The following is a 21579-nucleotide window of genomic DNA, read 5'->3' as shown; positions in this document are numbered from 1 at the left end:
CAGTATATCCTTCTTGAGTCCACTTACCGCTTCATCAGCCACTCTCTTGTAGCTCTTCACCTTGGCCTGGAGCTTGTCTATGAGGTCCTGGAGGCGAGCCAGGTTCTTCCTGTCCTCCTCAGTCTGAAAAAACACAAGGGGGCAGTAGTTTATTCATCTTATCACAATATTCCTCCTGGAACCAAACCAACTCATGAGGCATTCCTGTTTCCTATGCTCTTGGCGGATACAGATGTATTTACCTGGTATGTGAGCTCCTTGATCCTCCTCTCGTACTTGCGAACTCCCTTGTGGTATTCCTGGCTCTTCTTCTGCTCAGCCTCCACCTCACACTCCAGCTCTTTGACCTGACGATGACATCGGCAATGACTCATCTGCTCTCGGTATAACATTTTTATTTTACTGGATTGGATAGTAATTGATTCTGATTATGCTTTTATTTATACATTTTTTGCATTGTGCCACAAAAATGTCAACTTTTCCAAGAATTAAGAAAATAATAAAAAAAATCTTGACACATTAGGGTGAAATTCAGTCCAACATTCAATTACGATTTCAGGTTCAGTTTACTTTGATTTGATTAATTTCGATACTTCTTATGTAATATATGTGAAATGACTCATGATTCATTCAGCAATATATTCCATTAAGATACACAAAATGTTAATTTAACCGCATTATGTTAATAAGAACAAAAATATTTATACTGCGATATATTGTCGTACTTCGTCTTGCAACACGTTATTCATACACTGGCGGCAAGTATCGGTATTAAAAAATATATATTAACAATAATTCTTATTTTTGCTTGACAATCCCATTTTACTGCAGTACTAATTATTGTAATGAGGTGAACAGATTAGATAAAACAGATGATGTATATATTTTTTTAATTCACATGGTAACAAAGTTTTCTGTTGGGGACATAATTAATAGTTAATAATAATCAAGTTGTGGTCAGTGTGTTAAAGAGACACTATGCAATTTGTTGTGCATTGTTTCAGGTACAATTGGCCAGTTTGTGATGCACACTAAATAATCTGACAAGCTTCCATGTAAATTCTGTGAATAAATACATAATTCTTGCTTTATTATGGATTTTTTTCTTCTTCAGTTACACAGATATCATGATATATCGTAGTTACATTTCTTTGCAATATATCGATTATCGTAGATATCGTGTATCGTGATATTATCGTTATAGAGGGCCAACTTTTATACGAGTTACTCGTATCGTCCCACCCGTAATGTAAATCACATGCCATCCACTCTCTCTCTCTCTCTCTCTCTCTCTCTCTCTCTCTCTCTCTCTCTCTCTCTCTCTCTCTCTCTCTCTCTCTCACCCTGATCTCCAGTTTCTGGATCTGTTTCTTGCCTCCCTTGAGGGCGATCTGTTCGGCCTCATCCAGGCGCATCTGTAGGTCTTTGATGGTCTGCTCCATGTTCTTCTTCATCCTCTCCAGGTGGGAGCTGGTGTCCTGCTCTTTCTTTAGCTCCTCTGCCATCATGGCCGCCTAAAAAAGAAAGGTTTGATAGAATTATTCTGGGTTTTCATGCATAGTCACCGGTCTACTCATATCTGACCTTTATAAATGTGTAATGATAAACAAATAAGTTAATTGTTTATTATTACCGTCATTGTCGTTCTTGTTATTATCACTATCATTATTATGTATGTAGCACTTTTCTAAACACTATGTGTATCACAAGCATGGTAAACACACAGAAGCATAACATCACAGCAGAACAAAAAAAAAACAAGGTAGATAAAACCTTGTAATACAATACTATCGTCAGCATATATGACAGTAGCGGGTCCCTTACATCAGTGATGGCCTTCTTGGCTTTATCTTCTGCGTTGCGACATTCCTGTACAGCGTCGTCCACCTCGTTGGAGAGCATGGACAAGTCGCTCTCCAGCTTCTTCTTCTGGTTGATCAACCCCGTGTTCTGAGGGGGAGAGAAACACAAGACTCTCAAGATAAGATAAGATAAGATAAGATATTCCTTTATTGATCCCCTTGGGGGAATTCAAGCAGCATGGGGGAGGGGGGAGGGGAGGTACAGGTATGGGCAGGGTAATAGTAGGAGACATAAATACAAGGCAATACAATTATAGTACAGTAGAAAAGTAAAAATAGGCAATAGTTAACTCTGAATATACTCATCTGAGCAAGTAGGCAGTGGAATCAAATGTGCAGATGAGGGTCTGTATGCCCTATCAGCTATATTATACATTACAATAAATATGGTCAATAACACTTATAATCTAAATATATACGATGAGTAAGTAAAGTATACAGTATACACAGGTGCAGTATACAGTAAGCTACCCTAACTGGCGTGATATACGCCATTCGTTATGGGTTGTAGTCCGTGCAGTTTAGGTGGGAGTCAGACACTCATTGGTCCGACATTCCTAGTAGTTCTCGAGTTCTGCTGCCGTTAGTTCTCAATGTGGGCTTGAGAAACGCTGCTCTAAAATAACTATTCTGTAAGGAAAGGTCTTCAGTAAAGCTAATAACATGATAATTGTGAACACATGTGAATTCAGGGGGCAGTCGGGAATCGAACCCGCGTCGCCGGGCCCACAGGCGACTGTGCTAATCAGTCCACTAAAGGGTCCGACCTGTTAGCCGAGGGATAAGGCGTCTAGGCATCTGTGGTCGTTACACCACCTTCAGCCTATCAGCTTCCTCACGCCTCTGGGTGCACATGCTTCTGACGGCCTCACACTCCCGCCATCCCACTTTTGACGCCAATATAGTGTGGGGGGTGGGGGTGGGGGCGGGGGCTGCCAGAAATCAACCCTGGGTCGCCGGTGGTCTGGGCCACCCGGGTTCGATTCCTGGCTGCCTAAATAGCGCTTTACAATTTGTTCCTCACATTTGACCCATTCACTCACCGACGACGGAGGCAACCATGCAAGGTTCCAACCTGCTCATCGGGAGCAGTTAGGGGTTAAGTGTCTTGCTCAACGACACAGAGTGCAGCAGGTTGACTCTCTCTCTCTCTCTCTCTCTCTCTCTCTACCTGCGAGTGCAGCAGGTTGACCCTCTCTCTCTCTCTCTCTCTCTCTCTCTCTCTCTCTCTCTCTCTCTCGCTCTACCTGGGAGTGCAGCAGGTTGACCCTCTCGCTCTCTCTCTCTCTCTCTCTCTCTCTCTCTCTCTCTCTCTCTCTCTCTCTCTCTCTCTCTCTCTCTCTCTCTCTCTCTCTCTCTCTCTCTCTCTCTCTCTCTCTCTCTCTCTCTCTACCTGGGAGTGCAGCAGGTTGACCCTCTCCGTGGTCTCCAGCAGCTCGTGCTCGGCCAGCTTGCGCGCGCGGTCGTTCTGCTCCAGCAGCACCCGGAGCTCCTCCACCTCGGCGGCCAGCAGGTTGTTGCGGCGCTCGGTCACCGCCGCCTGCTCCTTCAGCCCCTCGTTGTGATGCAACGTCTCATCCAGCTCCAGCTGGACGTCCTGGAGACAACAAGGGGGGGACCGGGGGGTTAGAGACAACACTCACGGGACACACACATGTACACACTCACGTTAAACAAACACTCACCTTAACACCCACTTTACTCGCTTTAGACACTTTAACACACTTTACATTTATCTATTATTAAAGAGATTTGCACTACATTCATATCTCATTTGCACCCTATACGTTTTGTACCTCATTTCTGCATTGTACCTCACTGTTACCCATTTTACTCTGTATGGTTATGTATATTGAACATTCCTTTACTTACTTTTTACCTACTTCTTAATAAAAAATGTTACTGTATGAAGCACACTCCCAGGGGCTCATACAGAAACAAGCATTTCATTTCATAAAGTATTCTGTATTTTATTGTGACAAATAATAAACATACTTGAAACTTGAAACCTGAGCTTCCATAGTAGCAACACCAGATTCGTTGGCTCCGGTACAACAGTGGGACCTGTCTGTCAAACCGGTGTTTATTATTATTATTATTATTATTATTATTATTATTATTATTATTATTATTATTATTATTATTATTATTATTATTATTATTATTATTATTATTATTATTATTATTATTAGGTAGAATAACTGGCACCGCAAGGCATGTTTTAATGTTTAAAGATCCCATGAAATAAAAACATGTGTTTTGCATTGCTGCCCCTTTGTCTGCACCTCATCTATTTATCACTATGCCAAGAAAAATGCACAAATGTATGCGTTAGGGCCATATAATGAGACGTGATGTTTTTAACTGATGCTGCTAGTTCAAGTTCAAGTTCTGTTTTATTTGGAGGCGGCTGGGTGGCGCAGCGGAGATTGCGCTCGTCACCAATGCAAGAGACTCCGGTCTCGAATCCGGGTGTCAGCATTGCCTCCGGCTTGGACCGGCCGTCATACTAACTCATTGGCAGAGTTAGAGGGTGGAAGTCGATGGGTGGGGATTTGGACGTTGTGGACAGCGACTCCTACAGGTCGGTTGGGGGACGCCTGCACAGCAGAGACAGGAAGTAGCGGGGGTAGTGTGAGCCTCCCACACGTTACACCACGCCAATGAGAGTCTGCGCTGGCAGGTGAAAAGATGCAAGGCTTCTATCCTCCCTACAACCGACCAGTGGGGGGCATAGTCGAGCAACGTTCAAGACGGGGGAGGGGAGAATTGGAAACTCGAAATTGGGATGGGAGAAAAACCAAAAAACAGGATCAGGATCACTTTGATATCTGATCAGATCAGGAAATCAAATCCAAGCTTTAATCTGGATCAAATCTTCAAAACGGTTAGTTCAAACCGACAACACAGGATTGGGATCAGTTTGATCCCAAAAAACTGGATTATCTTGATCCCACCAGAGGGGTGGATTTCCAGTGGATTACCAGAGCAAAATGTACTATACAATTTATAAAAAAAAATATGTTTCAATATAAATAAGATGGCAAAGTTTGTTAACTGAAATAATACACCATTTTTAGCCTTCATGGCAAATCAATTGTATTTAAAAAAAAAAATCACATTTGTGGTGGCCTATTTTGTTTTCAACCAAATGTTGATGACATAAATGTTTATGCTCATAAAAGTATCACAACAAAGATTGTCAATCACAAATGTAATTTAGATTAAAGAACAAATATCTTCAACAACAAAAAAGTCCATCATCTGTCATCACCTTCAGCAAACTGAAACCTCACTTAGAATTCAGCTCCTCAAAGCACGCCTGGATGATCAGATGCCTTTGAATGAATGTGTTTTTGTTAACTTGTTACCCTGCCTAGTGGGAGTATTCTTTTTAATGACAATTTCATTATGTTTTTATGTCCTTTATGTATTTAACAATATAATTAGACATTATAGACGTCTATGCAATGTGGTCTCTTGTCTTCCTTGTATTCTTTTCCCCATATCCACTAGATGGAGATCGGTAGGATTAAATCACTGATATTCAGGATCTAGTCATCTTGAAAAGTCTGAATCTGGATCAGGTTGATCCTATCCTGGATTGCTTTGAAATACCGGGACAAAATCTGGCCGAGTTGTCTGATCCTGGATCACAAAAAAAGGGGATTTAAAAATCTGATCGGATCAGATGGGGATTAAAAGTTTTGAACTCCTGGGCCCAGGGGATAGAAGCTCCTTTTGAGTCTCTCTGTGCTGCTGGCCATGAGACTCCGGTAGTGCTTGCCTGCTATGTTGTATATATCATGTCTTTACTTTACAAATTTCCCTTTCACTACCACTGGTTAATCCTTTCACTGCCACACGTGACACGACAAAGGGTTAAAGTATATCTTAATCTTATCTTATTCTCATCCACCTCCCCACAAAGATCCTTCTCCAGCTGGTAGCCAATAACCTTGCGGCCCCAAGCCTGCTTCTCTTCTCTAACCACCAGGGGAACTCCTGCCGTCCTGAAGCACTCACCTTGAGCTGGACCTGCAGGTTCCTCAGGAGCTTCTGGGACTCTGACGCCTGGCGGTTGGCGTGGTTCAGCTGCACCTCCATCTCGTTCAGGTCGCCCTCCATCTTCTTCCTCAGGCGCACCGCATCGTTGCGAGACTTGGCCTCCGCGTCCAGCGCGGCCTGCATGGACTCCAGCGCTCTCTGGTGGTTTCGACTAGGAGGGGAGAGAGAGGGAGAGAGAGGGAGAGAGAAGGAGAGAGAGAGGGTGTAAAGAGTGAAGCCCTTTTGTTGTGTGAGAACCATGTAACTCCAGCTTTGCCGTTCTCATGCTTTTACTAAAACTTAAATATCTCATGGTCCTCCTTTATAAGCTTAGTAGGTTTAATGATAAACACATTAAAAACACATTGTATAATTTCAAAAACACATCGTTCTGGATCTGAAAACAAGGCTGGTCTTCCTTAGCTCCTGAAAAGTTTATCTTTTTGGAGGTCATGCAGCGTTTTCATCTGACACCAGAGAGAGAAGAGAGAATAATTATCGAGTGATAAAAGATAAAACTTACCGGAGGTTGTCTATTTCCTCGTCCTTCTCCGCCAGCTTCCTGTCAATGTCAGCCTTGATCTGGTTGAGCTCCAGCTGGATGCGGAGAGTCTTGCTCTCCTCGTACTCCAGAGTGCTCTGAGACGGAGACACAGCAGTCAGTCAGGCCTTTGAGTGTTTGGGTTCTGAAGGAAAGGGGTTTTCTTAACTTCCTTTCTCTTTCAGTGTATTACTCCTTGCTCTATGTTGTCTGGCTCTGGCTGTTTCTGCTACTTTTATTCCTTGTTTATATGATTTACATTGCATTATTATTATTATTATTATTATTATTATTATTATTATTATTATTATTATTATTATTATTATTATTATTATTATTATTATTATTATTATTATTATTATTACTAATAATGATAATAATAATAATAATAATAATAATAATAATAATAATAATAATAATAATAATAATAATAATAATAATAATAATAATAATAATAATAATAATAATAATAATAATAATAATAATAATAATAATAATAAAGGTTTTTGTATAAGAATAAAGTGCTAAATCTAACACAAAAAGTTGATGGTTGAGTTTGTTTTGAATGACTAACTATCCTCAATATATACAGTATGTATATCTATACATATATATATATAAAAAAGTTATTATGTTTTTGGTAGATTTTAATTTGTTTGTACGGTAGAGGGAGAGAGAGAGAGGAAGAACGGGAGACAGAGCGGGGGGAAGACATTCGGCAAAGGACGCCGGGTCCGGGAATCGAACCCGGGTCGGCCGCTTCGCGACGCAGCGCGTTACATGGGTCGCCACTTGGGTGCCCATATATATATATATATGAACAAAACAATAAATAGACAACCAAGAGGGAAAGAGAGAGAATATAGTGTTTACTTCAGCCTCCTCTAGTGCAGCTTGAATCTCGCTCTTCTCCAGCTCCAGACCCTTCTTCATCTTCTCCAGCTCATGGATGGTCTTCCCTCCCTGGCTGATCTGGTCCGCCAGGTCAGATATCTCCTCTGTGGTGACACAGATACATGATCAGTTTGTCAGTTTGTCCAAAGCGTGTGTAGCACGTCTTGCACTGAGACACCGCTGGAGGTTCTGTGTTTCCCATACAAAGGTGTATTAAAGCCCACCACGATGAACAAAACTGTCCACCGTTAATAGTTTGCCACATTAGGAAAGGGTAAAAGCCTAAACTCCATTCATACATATTCATTTACTGACAACATTTCTGTGTGATGCAGATCTTTCATCGGGTGAAAAGTCATCTTAGAACTAATGAAGGTACATAGTAATTGGAAATGAAGGTCTATGAAGTGGAACTCCAAGAGGGCAGGCTTCACTTTGTTATCGTTTCTTATCCAGCTCAGCACCTTACACTGCTGTGTGTATGAATATCAGTCAAATCAAACCGATACATTAATATTAACAGCACTTGTGTTGCATGATGTACAACGTCTCTTCCACAGGGTTCCCACAGACATTGCAAAATAAAATTCAATGACTTTCAAGTACTTTTCCAAGCACTATTTTTCATTTTAAAAGGGCAGGATACAATTCACCTTTAAATGTGTTTTTCTATAGAAAAAAAAATCTGATCCAATATTTATGGCTTAAAGGGGAACTATCTTATAAATGGCCTTTTCCAGTGTTTAGCATTGTTTTCGAATTCTCATTTTGGCGCATTCCTCCAATTCAGATGAGACAAGATCCTCCCCCACTGAACCAAGCCATTCTGAATTTTGGTCCCCTGTGATGGAAGCAGAATTGTTTGCATAATGATATGAGTACCTCCGCCCCTTCTGTGGTTTAGTTCCACCACTCACAATCAACAATTCACTCAACAACGGAGCGCGTGGGAATAATGCGGAAGCGGTTTCCCTGTCACTGACACTTCCTCAAAAGAGAGAAAAAGAGAGGGAGAGAGAGAGGGAGAGACAGAGAGAGAGGCTCTCATATGGTGCTACTCGTCTCGGAGCGCTCTCTCCTCTCCTCTGAATTTACATACTCGCAAATCGCGAGTTGAGCCGCTCACACACGCACACATGCGCGCTCTCTGAGCGATCTCTCCTCTCTCTCTCTCTCCCTCTCTATCTCTCTCTCCCTCTCTCTATATGTCTCTCCTTCTCTCTCTCTCCCTCTCTATCTCTCTCTCTCTCTCTCTCTCTCTCTCTCTCTCTCTCTCTCTCTCTCTCTCTCTCTCTCTCTCTCTCTCTCTCTCCCAAAGTTATCTGCCAGTGCAGGTGGGTGAGTGACTGTCACTCAAAGCGCATTGCGAGTATGGGCGGAGCCCAGCCAAAAACAGAAACTGCTCCTCTACAGTACTTGATTAGAAATACAAAACAATGAATTTTTTTGAAAAAAACCTTACAGATGTGTTCCATAGACTCACAGGAATTGTGTAAAATTGCCCAAATAGTGAAAGAAATAGTAAGATAGTTCCCCATTAACCAATTTCTGACAATTAGTTACACTTTAAATAAAAAAATATGTATTTCTTGATTCAAAACTATTTTACAATGGATGAACAAAACTGTCAATGCGAATGTTTTATTTGAATTTCAAGGACTTTTTAAGGCCTTGTTAAAAAATTGGCTGTTTTCAAGGAATTCCAGGCCTTGACTTTCTTTTGTAAAAAATCAAGCACTTTAAGCACTTTAAAAAGACCTTGTGCGAACCCTGCTTCCATGACTTACGCACCCTGGCTTGCGTTAAACCTAAGAGCCTATGAGAAACTATGATGTTCCACTGAAAAATATCAATATTCAACTCATGTCTTTGGGATTAACGAGGGAAACAAATGCGGTACCCTGGAGGTTCTTGTTCTCCCGCTTGGTGGTCTCCAGATGGTCCAGGGCCTCCTCGTACGAGTTCTTCAGTTTGAAGAGTTCAGTGCTCAGGCCGCGGGATTCCTTCTGGGAGCCCTCCAGCTCCAACTGGCATTCCTCATACTTCTGTTTCCACTCAGCCAGGACCTGCAAGAGGTTAATCACACATCTGCTAATTAAAAACAATCAAAGAAAGGTATGCCGGCGTTATGTACATTCATGACTAAACAGGTGTTATGTACATTCATGACTAAACACGTCCTGGTGTTATGTACATGTACATTCATGACTAAACACTGTCCGGCTTTATGTACATTCATGACTAAACACCGTCCTGGTGTTACGTACATTCATGACTAAACACTGTCCCTGCGTTACGTACATTAATGACTAAACACCGTCCTGGTGTTACGTACATTCATGACTAAACACTGTCCCTGCGTTACGTACATTAATGACTAAACACTGTCCTGGTGTTATGTACATTCATGACTAAAGACATCAGAGGTTGTGTTCTACTTTCAGGTGACGTGTATAACAGTCACTTACCAAACCATTTAGATTTACTGTACAACTGCTAGTATACTGGCTGTTCAAAAAGAAAGTACATCTGTCTTATAACCTTCCATAATGTACACATGATCAGTTGTACGGCCAGGACATTACATCATCTGACATTACACTTCATAACCTAGCAGTAACCATTGGCTCGAGGCCTGAGCTCCTTCCTGCGCACCTTGTCGAAGTTGCGTTGCTTCTTGTCCAGAGCCGCCGCGGCCGCGCTCGACCGCTCCAGGTCCACGACCAGGTCCTCGATCTCCGCCAGCAGCCGGTGCTTGGTCTTCTCCAGGGAGGAGCACTTGGCGTTGGACGTCTCCACGGTCTCTTCGGCCTCCTGCAGACGCGTCACCAGCTTCTTCCTGATGGACATCAAGCGAGGTTGGTGCGTTATAAAGGTGGTCCTATGTAACTCAATCGGTAGAGTACTAAAGCGCTCTGAGCATGGCACTAACCTGCCTGGCAGGGTTAGAGGTTTCATTCCCAAAATGAGATGTCTGCAGTCATTCCCTTGTAAAAGCACTACACGCGTGTTTTAGAAATGCAGCCATTCACAATTATCTGATAACATCATGATCCGTGGCTCATTTCATTCGAGTATGCGTCCCATTTCTAAAATGGTGCATCACCTATCTCACATTGTAAGCAAACTCTTAGTTTTGTCCTATACCACTGATCAAGTCCCCATGAAACAGCAGCTAGGGAGGGACTTGTCATGGATATTGATTGACATTTACAGTAGTCCATAGCACTGAATGTGCGTTACAGTCAACCCGTTAGCTAACAAGCTAACACTAACAACATACGTTAGCAACGTTACACAATGTTAAAAGCCAGCATTGAACATTGATTTAATTAATGACTGCTAGCTTAGTTACAATGTGCTGTAAAAGTCATTTTAGAAAGCATTTCATTGGATGCAAAATGAATACGCTCCCGTGTACAGGATGACTCATCAACTTTTTTGTAAATAATTTCCCAGGAAATTACAAACTCAAAATTATTATAATTTTTTTGTCATTATTGGGACAGATACTGGGCAGATACTACAGATAATATTGGGACAGATACAGATACTGACCGGTTAACCATCTGTAGTGTGTACTGGTACTGAAAGGTTAACCTTCTGTAGTGTGGTAGTGAAAGGTTAACATTCTGTAGTGTGGTAGTGAAAGGGTTAACCTTCTGTAGTGTGGTAATGAAAGGTTAACCATCTGTAGTGTGGTAGTGAAAGGGTTAACCTTCTGTAGTGTGGTAATGAAAGGGTTAACATGTAGTGTGGTAATGAAAGGGTTAACCTTCTGTAGTGTGGTAATGAAAGGGTTAACATGTAGTGTGGTAATGAAAGGGTTAACCATCTGTAGTGTGGTAGTGAAAGGGTTAACCGTATGTAGTGTGGTAGTGAAAGGGTTAACCGTCTGTAGTGTGGTAATGAAAGGGTTAACCGTCTGTAGTGTGGTAGTGAAAGGTTAACCTTCTGTAGTGTGGTAGTGAAAGGGTTAACCTTCTGTAGTGTGGTAATGAAAGGTTAACCGTCTGTAGTGTGGTAGTGAAAGGGTTAAAAACCTTCTGTAGTGTGGTAATGAAAGGGTTAACCCTCTGTAGTGTGGTAATGAAAGGGTTAAAAACCTTCTGTAGTGTGGTAATGAAATGGTTAACCGTCTGTAGTGTGGTAGTGAAAGGGTTAACCATCTGTAGTGTGGTAGTGAAAGGGTTAACCGTCTGTAGTGTGGTAGTGAAAGGGTTAACCGTCTGTAGTGTGGTAGTGAAAGGGTTAACCGTCTGTAGTGTGGTAGTGAAAGGGTTAACCGTCTGTAGTGTGGTAGTGAAAGGGTTAACCTTCTGTAGTGTGGTAGTGAAAGGGTTATTAACCGTCTGTAGTGTGGTAGTGAAAGGGTTAACCGTCTGTAGTGTGGTAGTGAAAGGGTTATTAACCGTCTGTAGTGTGGTAGTGAAAGGGTTAACCGTCTGTAGTGTGGTAGTGAAAGGGTTATTAACCGTCTGTAGTGTGGTAGTGAAAGGGTTATTAACCGTCTGTAGTGTGGTAGTGAAAGGGTTATTAACCGTCTGTAGTGTGGTAGTGAAAGGGTTAAGGTGAACACCACTCACTTGGCCTCCTCCAGCTCCTCCGTCCTCTGGATGGCGTCGGTCTCGTACTTGGTCCTCCACTGGGCCACCTCGGCGTTGGCCTTGGACAGCACCCTCTGCAGCTCCGCCTTGGCCTCCTGCTCCTCCTCGTACTGCTCCCTCAGCAGGTCACAGTCGTGTCGGGACGACTGCAGCCCGTGGGCCAGGGCGTTCTTAGACTGGAGGGGACGAGACGGGGTGGTGAGGAGCGGATCAGACCGATGTCTTGGTGTCGTTTGGGTTCAGTTGTTAGCGCTGCTTCACTTTGTTCCTGGTGGGTTTTTAGTTTTTTTTTGTTCTTGATTTATTGTGATGTTTCTTCTTGACTTGTTTAAAGAAGACGTGTCCTCCGGCCCGTGGGGACATTAACTTGTGATCGCGGGCTTTACAAATACATTTGATTTGATTTCCGTTTCCACTCAGCCGGAGCACAACTGTAAGGTTCTCGCACGCGATATGTACAATGAAGAGTTGCAGGAACATCAGAGGTCTAATTAATTCATATATTTATTTGTACTTTTTGGCTCATAACCCCTTGACATGAATGCAGGTGAGTAGTAGCAGAATGCTCAACTGTGACAGTAATCATTCAATTATATTATTATTAAATGAATTATTATACAACTCTGTACATACATCTGATTAGCGCTACACTCAGTAGTACTAATTTGTATGTTTTGTACCCAGTTTAATCACCTGTACATTGTTTATTGCTGTTGCACTTTACTGCTACATTTGCACTCTGGTTGGATGCTAAACTCCTTTACATTGTACTGTATTCATGCTGTATAATGACAATGCATTTAATATAATCTAATCTAATCTAATCTGTAAATATTCAACATTTCAGGAGAAAGAAGCAATTGTCACAAAAAAGAATAAAAGCACTAGTTTTAACCTCTTGACCCCCAGGTTGAAAACGAATGCTCTGAATAGCAAACATGATATTTATAATATTCCTAATATTCATGCGGCGTCGTGGAGCTCACTTTAGTCTCCTCCTCCAGCTGTTTCTTGAGCTCCTCAGAGTTCTGGCAGTAGGAGGTCTTGCTGCGTTGGAGCTGAGAGACCAGAGCTTCTCGCTCCTCCAGCCTCCTGCCCAGCTCACCTGCAGGGAGAAGACAGCCGTCATGGAGGACCGTCATCAGCTCCACGAGGAGTTGGACAGCAACACACTTTGTTTTGGCTCCATACATATATATATTACATCAGGGTGCACAAAAGAGGTCCTGACTTCAGTCGTTGAAGAACCCAGGGCGTCTATGGCCAAATTCCCAATCAGGTCTCTGACATCAAGGCCACCTAATCATCCCTCCCCCTTGATTGGCTGATATAAATCCCTGTCCCCTCCCATTGTGTGGTGTGATGTGTGTCTGCTGTATGGCAGCCATTGAGCCTGAGTCGCCCAAGGTCGGTGCTACACAGTGGTGGTGAAGGAGGCAATTTCCACCCTACATTGTAAAGCGCTTTGAGCGTCTAGAAAATATCTATATAAATGCAATGATCATCCAATTAGATCGATCCAATAATGATATTCAATAAAAGTTGTCATTTTCTAGTATACAGTTAAATATTGTATTTCTGTGACATGACCTCTAGAACTCAAATTCCAAAAAATGTGAAGAGACATTTGTCTGTAATTGATGAGTTTTTTGATTGAAGGACATGGTGCATGTGTGTAAATGGTGCATTTATATAGCAGCTTTGATCCATTCACTCACACATTCACACACTGACGGCTGAGGCAAACATGCATCTTGCTCAAGGACACTTCGACACACTGCCCGGGAGGAGTGGGAATCAAACCAGGAATTTAACTGGGGACCTTCCGATTACCAGACGACCGATCTACCTCCTAAGTCACTGTCGCCCCTGTGTGTGTGTGTGTGTGTGTGTGTGTCTGTGTGTGTCTGTGTGTGTGTGTGTGCGTGCGTGCGTGCGTGCGTGCGTGCGTGCGTGCGTGCGTGCGTGCGTGCGTGCGTGCGTGTGTGTGTGTGTGTGTGTGTGTGTGTGTGTGTGTGTGTGTGTGTGTGGCTCTCACCGCTCTCCGCCTGCGCCCGGGCCTTCTGTGTGCTGGTGTCGTTGAGCTGCCTCTGGAGCTCCTCCACTCTGGACTTGGCCTCGTTCATCTGGTCTTCATACAGGCGACACATCTTCTCAGAGTTGGCCTGAGGACCAGAGACACAGAAATAAGCATTCACGAGAAGGGGGGGGGGGGGGGTCTGGGGTTGGGGTTTGATGAGTTAAAAAAGTTATAGTATAGTAAAGTATAGTTATGAATGTGCCCCTGTTTAATCCACACAGGGTCTCATCTAGATCAAATCCCTTCCCCGTCTGATCTTGATCGCAGTGTCTCACTGTGACTAAGCTGGCCTGCAAAAATTAGGTAGAAGAGGTAGTGCAAATGTGTAAGAATAAATAGATAAAATATGGTGTAATGTTTAGTGTTTAGAGTGAATGTTTAGAGTGAATGTTTAAGGTGAATGTGTGCATGTGGATGTTGTGTGCAGTGAGTGTAGAATGGATGAGTTAATGTTACAGTGAGTCCACATTGAGCAGCCTGGTGACCTCTGGGGATAGAAGCTCCTTCTGTGTCTCTCTGTACTGGGACTCCGGTAGCGCTTGCCTGACCGCAGCAGTGCAAAGAGGCAGTTGTTTGGGTGGCTGGAGTATTTGATTATTCTCTTAGCCTTGGCGCTGCATTGTCTGGTGTAAATGTACTGGAGAGTGGGAATCCCACCTCCAATTATGTTACTTATTAACTTATGTTAATTATGTTAATAATAGTGTAAATACCATAATACTGGGTAAATTATATAAAAATAATTATTAAACAAGTAACAATTAGTAAATAATGAATAATGCTTAATGGGGATCCAAATTAAACCAAACAATTCAATTCACTTTAAGTTTTATTCAGGAATGATCATTATTTTCTTAACTCAAATATTGAAAATTTAATATCTAACCTACTAATGAATACCTGTTCAGCAGGGAGTGTGGTCTGGTGGAGACAGCGAGAACCTCCGCCCGCGTTACGCTCTCCCAGGCATGTGGTAGTCTACACCCTCCCCAGAATATCAAATATCTGTGTGTAAATGGCCACCTTCACGTCCGAATGTTAAACCTCTATGTGTGGCCACCTTCACATCAGAACCTCTATGTGTGGCCACCTTCACGTCAGAACCTCTATGTGTGGCCACCTTCACGTCAGAACCTCTATGTGTGGCCACCTTCACATCAGAACCTCTATGTGTGGCCACCTTCACATCAGAACCTCTATGTGTGGCCACCTTCACATCAGAACCTCTATGTGTGGCCACCTTCACATCAGAACCTCTATGTGGGGCCACCTTCACGTCAGAACCTCTATGTGTGGCCACCTTCACGTCAGAACCTCTATGTGTGGCCACCTTCACGTCAGAACCTCTATGTGTGGCCACCTTCACGTCAGAACCTCTATGTGTGGCCACCTTCACGTCAGAACCTCTATGTGTGGCTACCTTGCTCTTGGAAATCTGCTCCACGGTGGACGCCAGGTCGTCCGCCTCCATCTTGACCTCTGCCCTCTCCTTCTCCAGCTTCTGCTTGATGCGCTGCAGGCTGTCTATCTGCTCGCCCAGCTCCGCCACGCTGTCGGCGTGCTTCTTCCTCAGGGTGGCCGCCGTGGCCTCGTGGTGCAACATGGACTCCTCCAGGTCCCGCCGCAGCTTCAGGAAGTCGCTCTCCCGCTTCTTGTTCATCTCGATCTGGGCCGACGTGGCGCCGCCCGCCTCCTCCAGGCGCTCGCTCAGCTCCTCCAGCTCGCGGGCCACGTCGCCGCGCTGCTTCTCCACCTTCGCCCTGCCCGCCCTGTCGGCCTCCAGCTCTTCCTCCAGCTCCTCGATACGAGCCTGTGGGCCGAGAGGGAAAGAGCTCGGATGAGGTTGGTTCAGGATATACCAACCGTATATATCGATGGCTGAAACGCAAAATCTCCTATCTGCAAAATTTCAGATTTTTTTTTTATTTCACTTTGGATGATGAGAAACCTCCTATCTGCACCTATTTAGTCTGTCTGCAAGATATCTTCCAAAAGCCAAAAGCAGTGTATTGTATTGTATTGTAAGTAACATTTTCAGATAGGAGGTTTTGCGTTTCAGCCATCTGTATGTGATTCGGTGGACTCAGTGTGCTACATTTCCAGTATGGTTTGCCCCAGTTGGAGTGCTACACTCCACCCATTGAGTAGAATGAAACCCAGAATTCTGTTACTGTTACAGTCATGGTCTTCCCATGGAGCGATACAGGGAAGGGAACCCTCCAACCAGTGTTAGTGCCAGGCTCCGACCACTGAACCACACAGGGACTATCAACCCTAAGGTTCAAGTTCAAGTCAAGTTCAAGTTTAGTTTTATTTGTCACATGTAAGGTACATGTACATTATAGTGAAATGCTTGGTTCTGTATGAGCCTCCTGAGATTGTGCTCCATACAGTAAAAACTAAAAGAGTAAAGACCAAACACTATACAAAATATACAATGTACAAAACAAAAATGTAGAAAATGCAAAAAAAAGAAATGCAAAAATGCAAAAACGAGGTAGAAGAGGTAGTGCAACGCTGGCAGTAAAGCTGGCAGTGTCATTACTGGCTGTGGTGTCTGTTCATACCTGGAGCTCCTTGATCCTCTTCTGCAGCTGGATGACGAGGGCCTGCTCATCTTCAATCTTCCCGCCGATCACGTTCATGTCAAAGTCTTTTCTATGGTGAAAGATGAATGATTATTATATATATATATATATTATTCTTTTTAACACTAGAACTCTGCGGTTGTGAGCTGGCTCTAACTCTGCAGACGGTTCTCACTTTTTCAGCTTCTCTTCGAGTTGCACCTTGTCGTTCTCCAGGTCCATGACAGACTCCATGGAGAGCTTCAGGTCTCCCTCCAGCTTCCGCCTGACCCGCTCCAGGTCCAAGCGCAGCTTCTTCTCCTGCTCCAGAGAGCCCTCCAGCTGAGGAGCATCCAGAGAGAGGAACGCTGTCAACGTGGTGACTCTTTTTTTGATCATCAAACCAAAAGATATTTATTATAATTAGAATATTGAATCTATAGATTATAGGAGAGTTGGTCACTCTGATACTGCATCTGTATCTATGCACTATAGGGTAGGCAACTCTAGGCACGCATGCCCGCATAGGCACGCGGGGGCATTTTCATTGGCACAGGGGGCAGTATTAAAAAAATAAAAAATAAAAAATTTATTATAAATTATAATTTTTTATTTTTATTTTTTTGCTTTTAAATATTATAGTGAAATATTTTGCACTGTTGTCGCATTTATCTTGTTGAAATCCTCCCACAGGTTCTTTTTTGTAAGTCGAGTATATCAAGGAGGTTTTTCTCTGTAGCTCAGATGTTTTGTTTGAAGGCTTGCCAAACAAAGAGACAATCAAATCAAGGATAAAAGATATCCCCATGTCAGCTTGAAGTGTCGAGCGACGCATCAACGAAATGTCAAAAAATATCAGAGAACAGCAAACAGCTGGATTAAAAGATGCTCCGGTGTGCATCTTAAAGTGACCAACTACAGCCCCCAGATAACGGAGCTCAGTAAAGCAAAACTGTTTGTCTGCATTGCACCCCCGCCCCAACTCAGATTTAGGGTTGATACAACCATCATAATAATATTGTTAATAATAACAATAACAATAATGATGTAATAATGTAAAAATTATCATAAAAAATACCTGATTATGAGAAAAAAAATTACGATGCATGGAATATTGTTGATATGGCACACTAGTTACAACTATATTTCAAACAGGCACTTCATGTCAAAAAGGTTGCTGACCCCTGCACTATATAATACTTTTTTGCTTTCATTTACATTTGCATTTAGTCATTTAGCTGACACTTTTATCCAAAGGGACTTACAAGTTATGTACAACAAGTCAGCAGGAAGGGCACAACTCTGGCAGCTAAGGGTAAGTAAGACGTTGAACTTGAGTGCTACAGACTTGAGTGCATATTAGCATAGTAGGTAATAATATAGGCAAGGTAGATTCCTTAGTAGCAGAGTGCATACTAGTACAAGATTAGTATTTTCTTATACACTTTTTCAGATATTGATTGAAGAAGTGTGTTTTTAGTCAACGGCGGAAGATTGGGCGGGTTTCCACTGTCCTGACTGTTCAACTTGAGTAGGTTATGAGGACGTTGACTGTGACATATTATAGTATGGATGATAAATAACCTTGATTTGAGTCGTAAACAGGGACGTGACGTTTCACATGGTGGAATATAATCCCAGGGACATAACTAACCCCACCATTATTTTCTGCATTATTTAATTGTATTATTCATTTATTTATTTTCCAGATTCTTATCCCTCGGTAAACTCACGTCGTCCACTTGCTGCTCCAGCTTGGCCTTGGCTTTGCTCAGAGTGTTGACTTTGTCTTCCTCTGCCTGCAGGTCGTCCAGGGTCTGCTGGTGGGCTTCCTGCAGGGCCTTCTTCTCCTTGCTGAGCTTCACGATGCTCTCGTCCAGAGCCGCCATCTCCTCGATCAGGTTCTTCACCTGGAGACAGAGGATTTCAGTTTCATCCCGTTTGAAGATCAACTATAGTAGAACCTAGTATTGCTGTGTTTGTTTGTTTTTCATACACACACTGTAGAGATTTACCACAGAAATACTGTAATGATTTTTTATAGTATCCCTGTTTTTTTCCAGATGGGAAATTCAGGTCTGGCAGTCAAAACGATGCTGCTTTATAATAAACTCAGATTCCCATTTCTTTATTGTTTCAGAACAAAAAGGAAAATAATTTCATACTTAGATTTTTAAGTTTTTTTCCCCTCCAAAACACAGAAACGTTACCAATTAATTCTAGTCTTCATTCTTGACACATTATGAATTCTACATGGTCCTTATGTTCTGATCCTCCGAGCAGGGTCTCCTTTAGACTCAGAGGGAGACAGGAGTGACGGCTCCAGAGGAACCTCCTCCACCTCCTCTACCACCTCCTCCACCTCCTCCTCCTCCTCCTCCACCTCATCTACCACCTCCTCCTCCTCCTCCTCACCTTGTTCTCCGTGGCGTGCTTCTCCTTCTCCAGCTTCCCCAGGGTGATCTCCAGGTCGTCCAGGTCCTTCTTCAGCTCCGCGCACTCGTCCTCCAGCTTGCGCTTCTTGGCGAGCACGCCAGTGTTCACCTCCTCCTCGTCCTCCAGGCGCTCCAGCAGCTCCTTCAGCTTCCCCTCCAGCTGGATCTTGGTTTTGATCAGCAGGTCACAGCGATCCTCCGCATCTGCCAGGTTGTCCTGCTCCTACGGACGAGAGAGAGAGAGAGACGGATTGGGCAAAATGGGACAAAAATCCAATTGAGATCCTGCATGTAGAGTTCTGCAAAACAATTCTCAGGGTACAAAGGAAAAGCCCAAACTCTGCATGCAGGGCTGAATTAGGACAATATCCGTTACTCATAAATATGCAAAAAATATCAATTAAATTCTGGAGCCATATTAAAAAAAAGTTACCCGGCCTGCTATCATCATAAAGCCTGGCCTGCCAAGAGCTGGCCCTACAAAGGAGCCCCTTTTGTCAACTCATAATGAAACTGTCTGACATCTCACACTCTGACATCACAAACCCTAGCCAGCCTCAGAAGATTAGACCTAACCAAATTATAACCAAAGAAAACAATAAATACATTACGTATTGGAATCAACTCACACAATCACAACACAAATTAGAAACATATTTGGCCCTAAACAGACAGTATACTGTGGCAGACTACCTTAGCACAGTAACTGATAAGAATCTAAGAAATAATCTGACAAGATACAGACTGAGTGACCATGGTTTGGCGATAGAGAAGGGCAGACACAGACAGACCTGGCTGCCCAGAGAGGAGAGGCTGTGCTGTCTTTGTGATGAGGGAGCCGTAGAGACAGAACTACACTTCCTAACACAATGTGAAAATTACAGAAATATTAGGGAGGAATTCTTTCCAAAAATTTAAATAACTTCCCCAGAATTCCAAAGTATGACAGAAGTGCAGAAATTGCCATTCCTCCTGGGGGAACAGAAAGAATGTGCAGTTTTAGCTGCAAAATATGTCAATTCATGTCACAAGAAAAGGGACAACCAGTAGGACACATATACTGTATATACATGTACCATGTTTTACTCACCGCACCATCTCCTTTATTTCTTTTGATCTTATATTGTTATGTTGTTTGCTGTTTATCTCATAATTGTGCTTTGGCAACATTTGTGAAATTTTATGCCAATAAAGCTTTTTGAATTGAATTGAATTGAAATTGAGAGAGAGAGAGAGAGAGAGAGAGAGAGAGAGAGAGAGAGAGAGAGAGAGAGAGAGAGAGAGAGAGAGAGAGAGAGAGAGAGAGAGAGAGAGAGAGAGTCAGAGATGTGGATGTTTTTTTTTAAAGCCTTGTTCTGTTACACTTGACTAAATTGTGAATGGTACATTTATATAGCTATTTTATCCAAAGCGACGGCAGAGGCCATGCAAGGTGCCAACCTGCTCATCAGGAGCAATTTGGGGATTAGTGTCTCCTCAAGGAGCAGGAATCGAACCAGGAACCTTCCGATTATTACCAGACGACCGCTCTACCTCCTGAGCCACCGTCGCCCCTCCTATACTGTGGCGGTAGCTCCCGTTTTTTTCCCTTGTGAGACCAGAAGGTTTGACTTGAGACGAGATGAGAGACTAGCACCTGTGTCGCTCCGAGACACGTGCTGCCGAAAGGACTCCGCATGCTAATCCAAAAATACCAATAACATTTCTTTCCAAAACCCAATGACCTCCAGACAGTCAACACCACCGTCTCAACACAAACCCTCTCTGGTTTGACCATGTGTCTGGGTGTTGAATGAGCGCGCAACCATCCATCCATCAACATGTACTTACTGCCTGCAGCTGCAGCGAGAGGTCATTCTTCTCTTGGACCAGGCTGACCTGCCTCTCCTCTAGCTCCTTGCGCTTCACTTCCGACTTCTCCAGGGCCTCCTTGAGCTTGGCCAGCTCCTCCTTGAGCAGGGCCAGCTCCTTCTCTGTGGCCGCGCTCTTCAGCAGAGGTTTGATCTTGAAGAAGAGCTTCATCCAGGGCCAGTGCTTCACCATGTTGAAGGCGCGGATGTTCCACTGGATGATCACCAAGGCGGAACTGAGGACAAGGTTGCATACGATGAGGGCCGCGTCACCATTGGTGGAAGCGAACGGCATGCCTCCTCTGAGACTGGCGTTACACAGCACCAATGTTTTGCACCGTACAAAAAATTATCCTGGGTCTATACCAGTGTTAATTTTGTCAACGAAAATGATCGCCAACGAAGCTTTTCCCCCTGACTAAATCTAGACTAAAACAAAAAAGACAAAATCGAGACTAAAACTGACTATACGACTAAAATGCTCAGACCTGTAGTTGACTAAAACTGACTAAACGTAAAATAAATTAAGGTGACTAAATATGATGAAAACAAAAAAGGAGCATTTGACACATGACTAAGACTAAAACTAAAATTTAAATAGCTGCCAAAATTATCCTGGGTCTATACAAAGCCTCTCAAAAAGGATAACAAGGGCGACAAGATGGGACCGATCTATTCCACCATCACTGCCTTTTG

General features: G+C 43.2%; 1 protein-coding gene across 1 annotated transcript in view; it reads right to left on the bottom strand.

Moving 5' to 3' along the window:
- Window positions 1–21579, bottom strand: part of myh7ba (myosin, heavy chain 7B, cardiac muscle, beta a) — a gene marked incomplete at its 5' end in the record, with an annotated part of 45173 nt that overhangs the window by 1412 nt on the left and 22182 nt on the right. Inside the window, 19 exons of the mRNA XM_084316456.1 lie at window positions 28–123; window positions 243–347; window positions 1344–1514; window positions 1825–1950; window positions 3256–3459; window positions 5889–6081; window positions 6433–6548; window positions 7324–7448; window positions 9245–9410; window positions 10000–10183; window positions 11931–12127; window positions 12938–13056; window positions 13990–14116; window positions 15452–15841; window positions 16599–16689; window positions 16795–16940; window positions 18332–18508; window positions 19014–19256; window positions 20864–21119. Coding sequence (XP_084172582.1) covers window positions 28–123; window positions 243–347; window positions 1344–1514; window positions 1825–1950; window positions 3256–3459; window positions 5889–6081; window positions 6433–6548; window positions 7324–7448; window positions 9245–9410; window positions 10000–10183; window positions 11931–12127; window positions 12938–13056; window positions 13990–14116; window positions 15452–15841; window positions 16599–16689; window positions 16795–16940; window positions 18332–18508; window positions 19014–19256; window positions 20864–21119 — 3232 coding nt within the window. The remainder of the gene's footprint in view (window positions 1–27; window positions 124–242; window positions 348–1343; window positions 1515–1824; window positions 1951–3255; window positions 3460–5888; window positions 6082–6432; window positions 6549–7323; window positions 7449–9244; window positions 9411–9999; window positions 10184–11930; window positions 12128–12937; window positions 13057–13989; window positions 14117–15451; window positions 15842–16598; window positions 16690–16794; window positions 16941–18331; window positions 18509–19013; window positions 19257–20863; window positions 21120–21579) is intronic.

The sequence above is a fragment of the Notolepis coatsorum genome (genome assembly GCF_963971535.1).
Source record: "Notolepis coatsorum genome assembly, chromosome: 6".
In the NCBI taxonomy this organism is placed as follows: domain Eukaryota; kingdom Metazoa; phylum Chordata; class Actinopteri; order Aulopiformes; family Paralepididae; genus Notolepis; species Notolepis coatsorum.
Note: the sequence above shows the minus strand (reverse complement) of the source record. Positions and strands in the feature narration are given on the sequence as shown.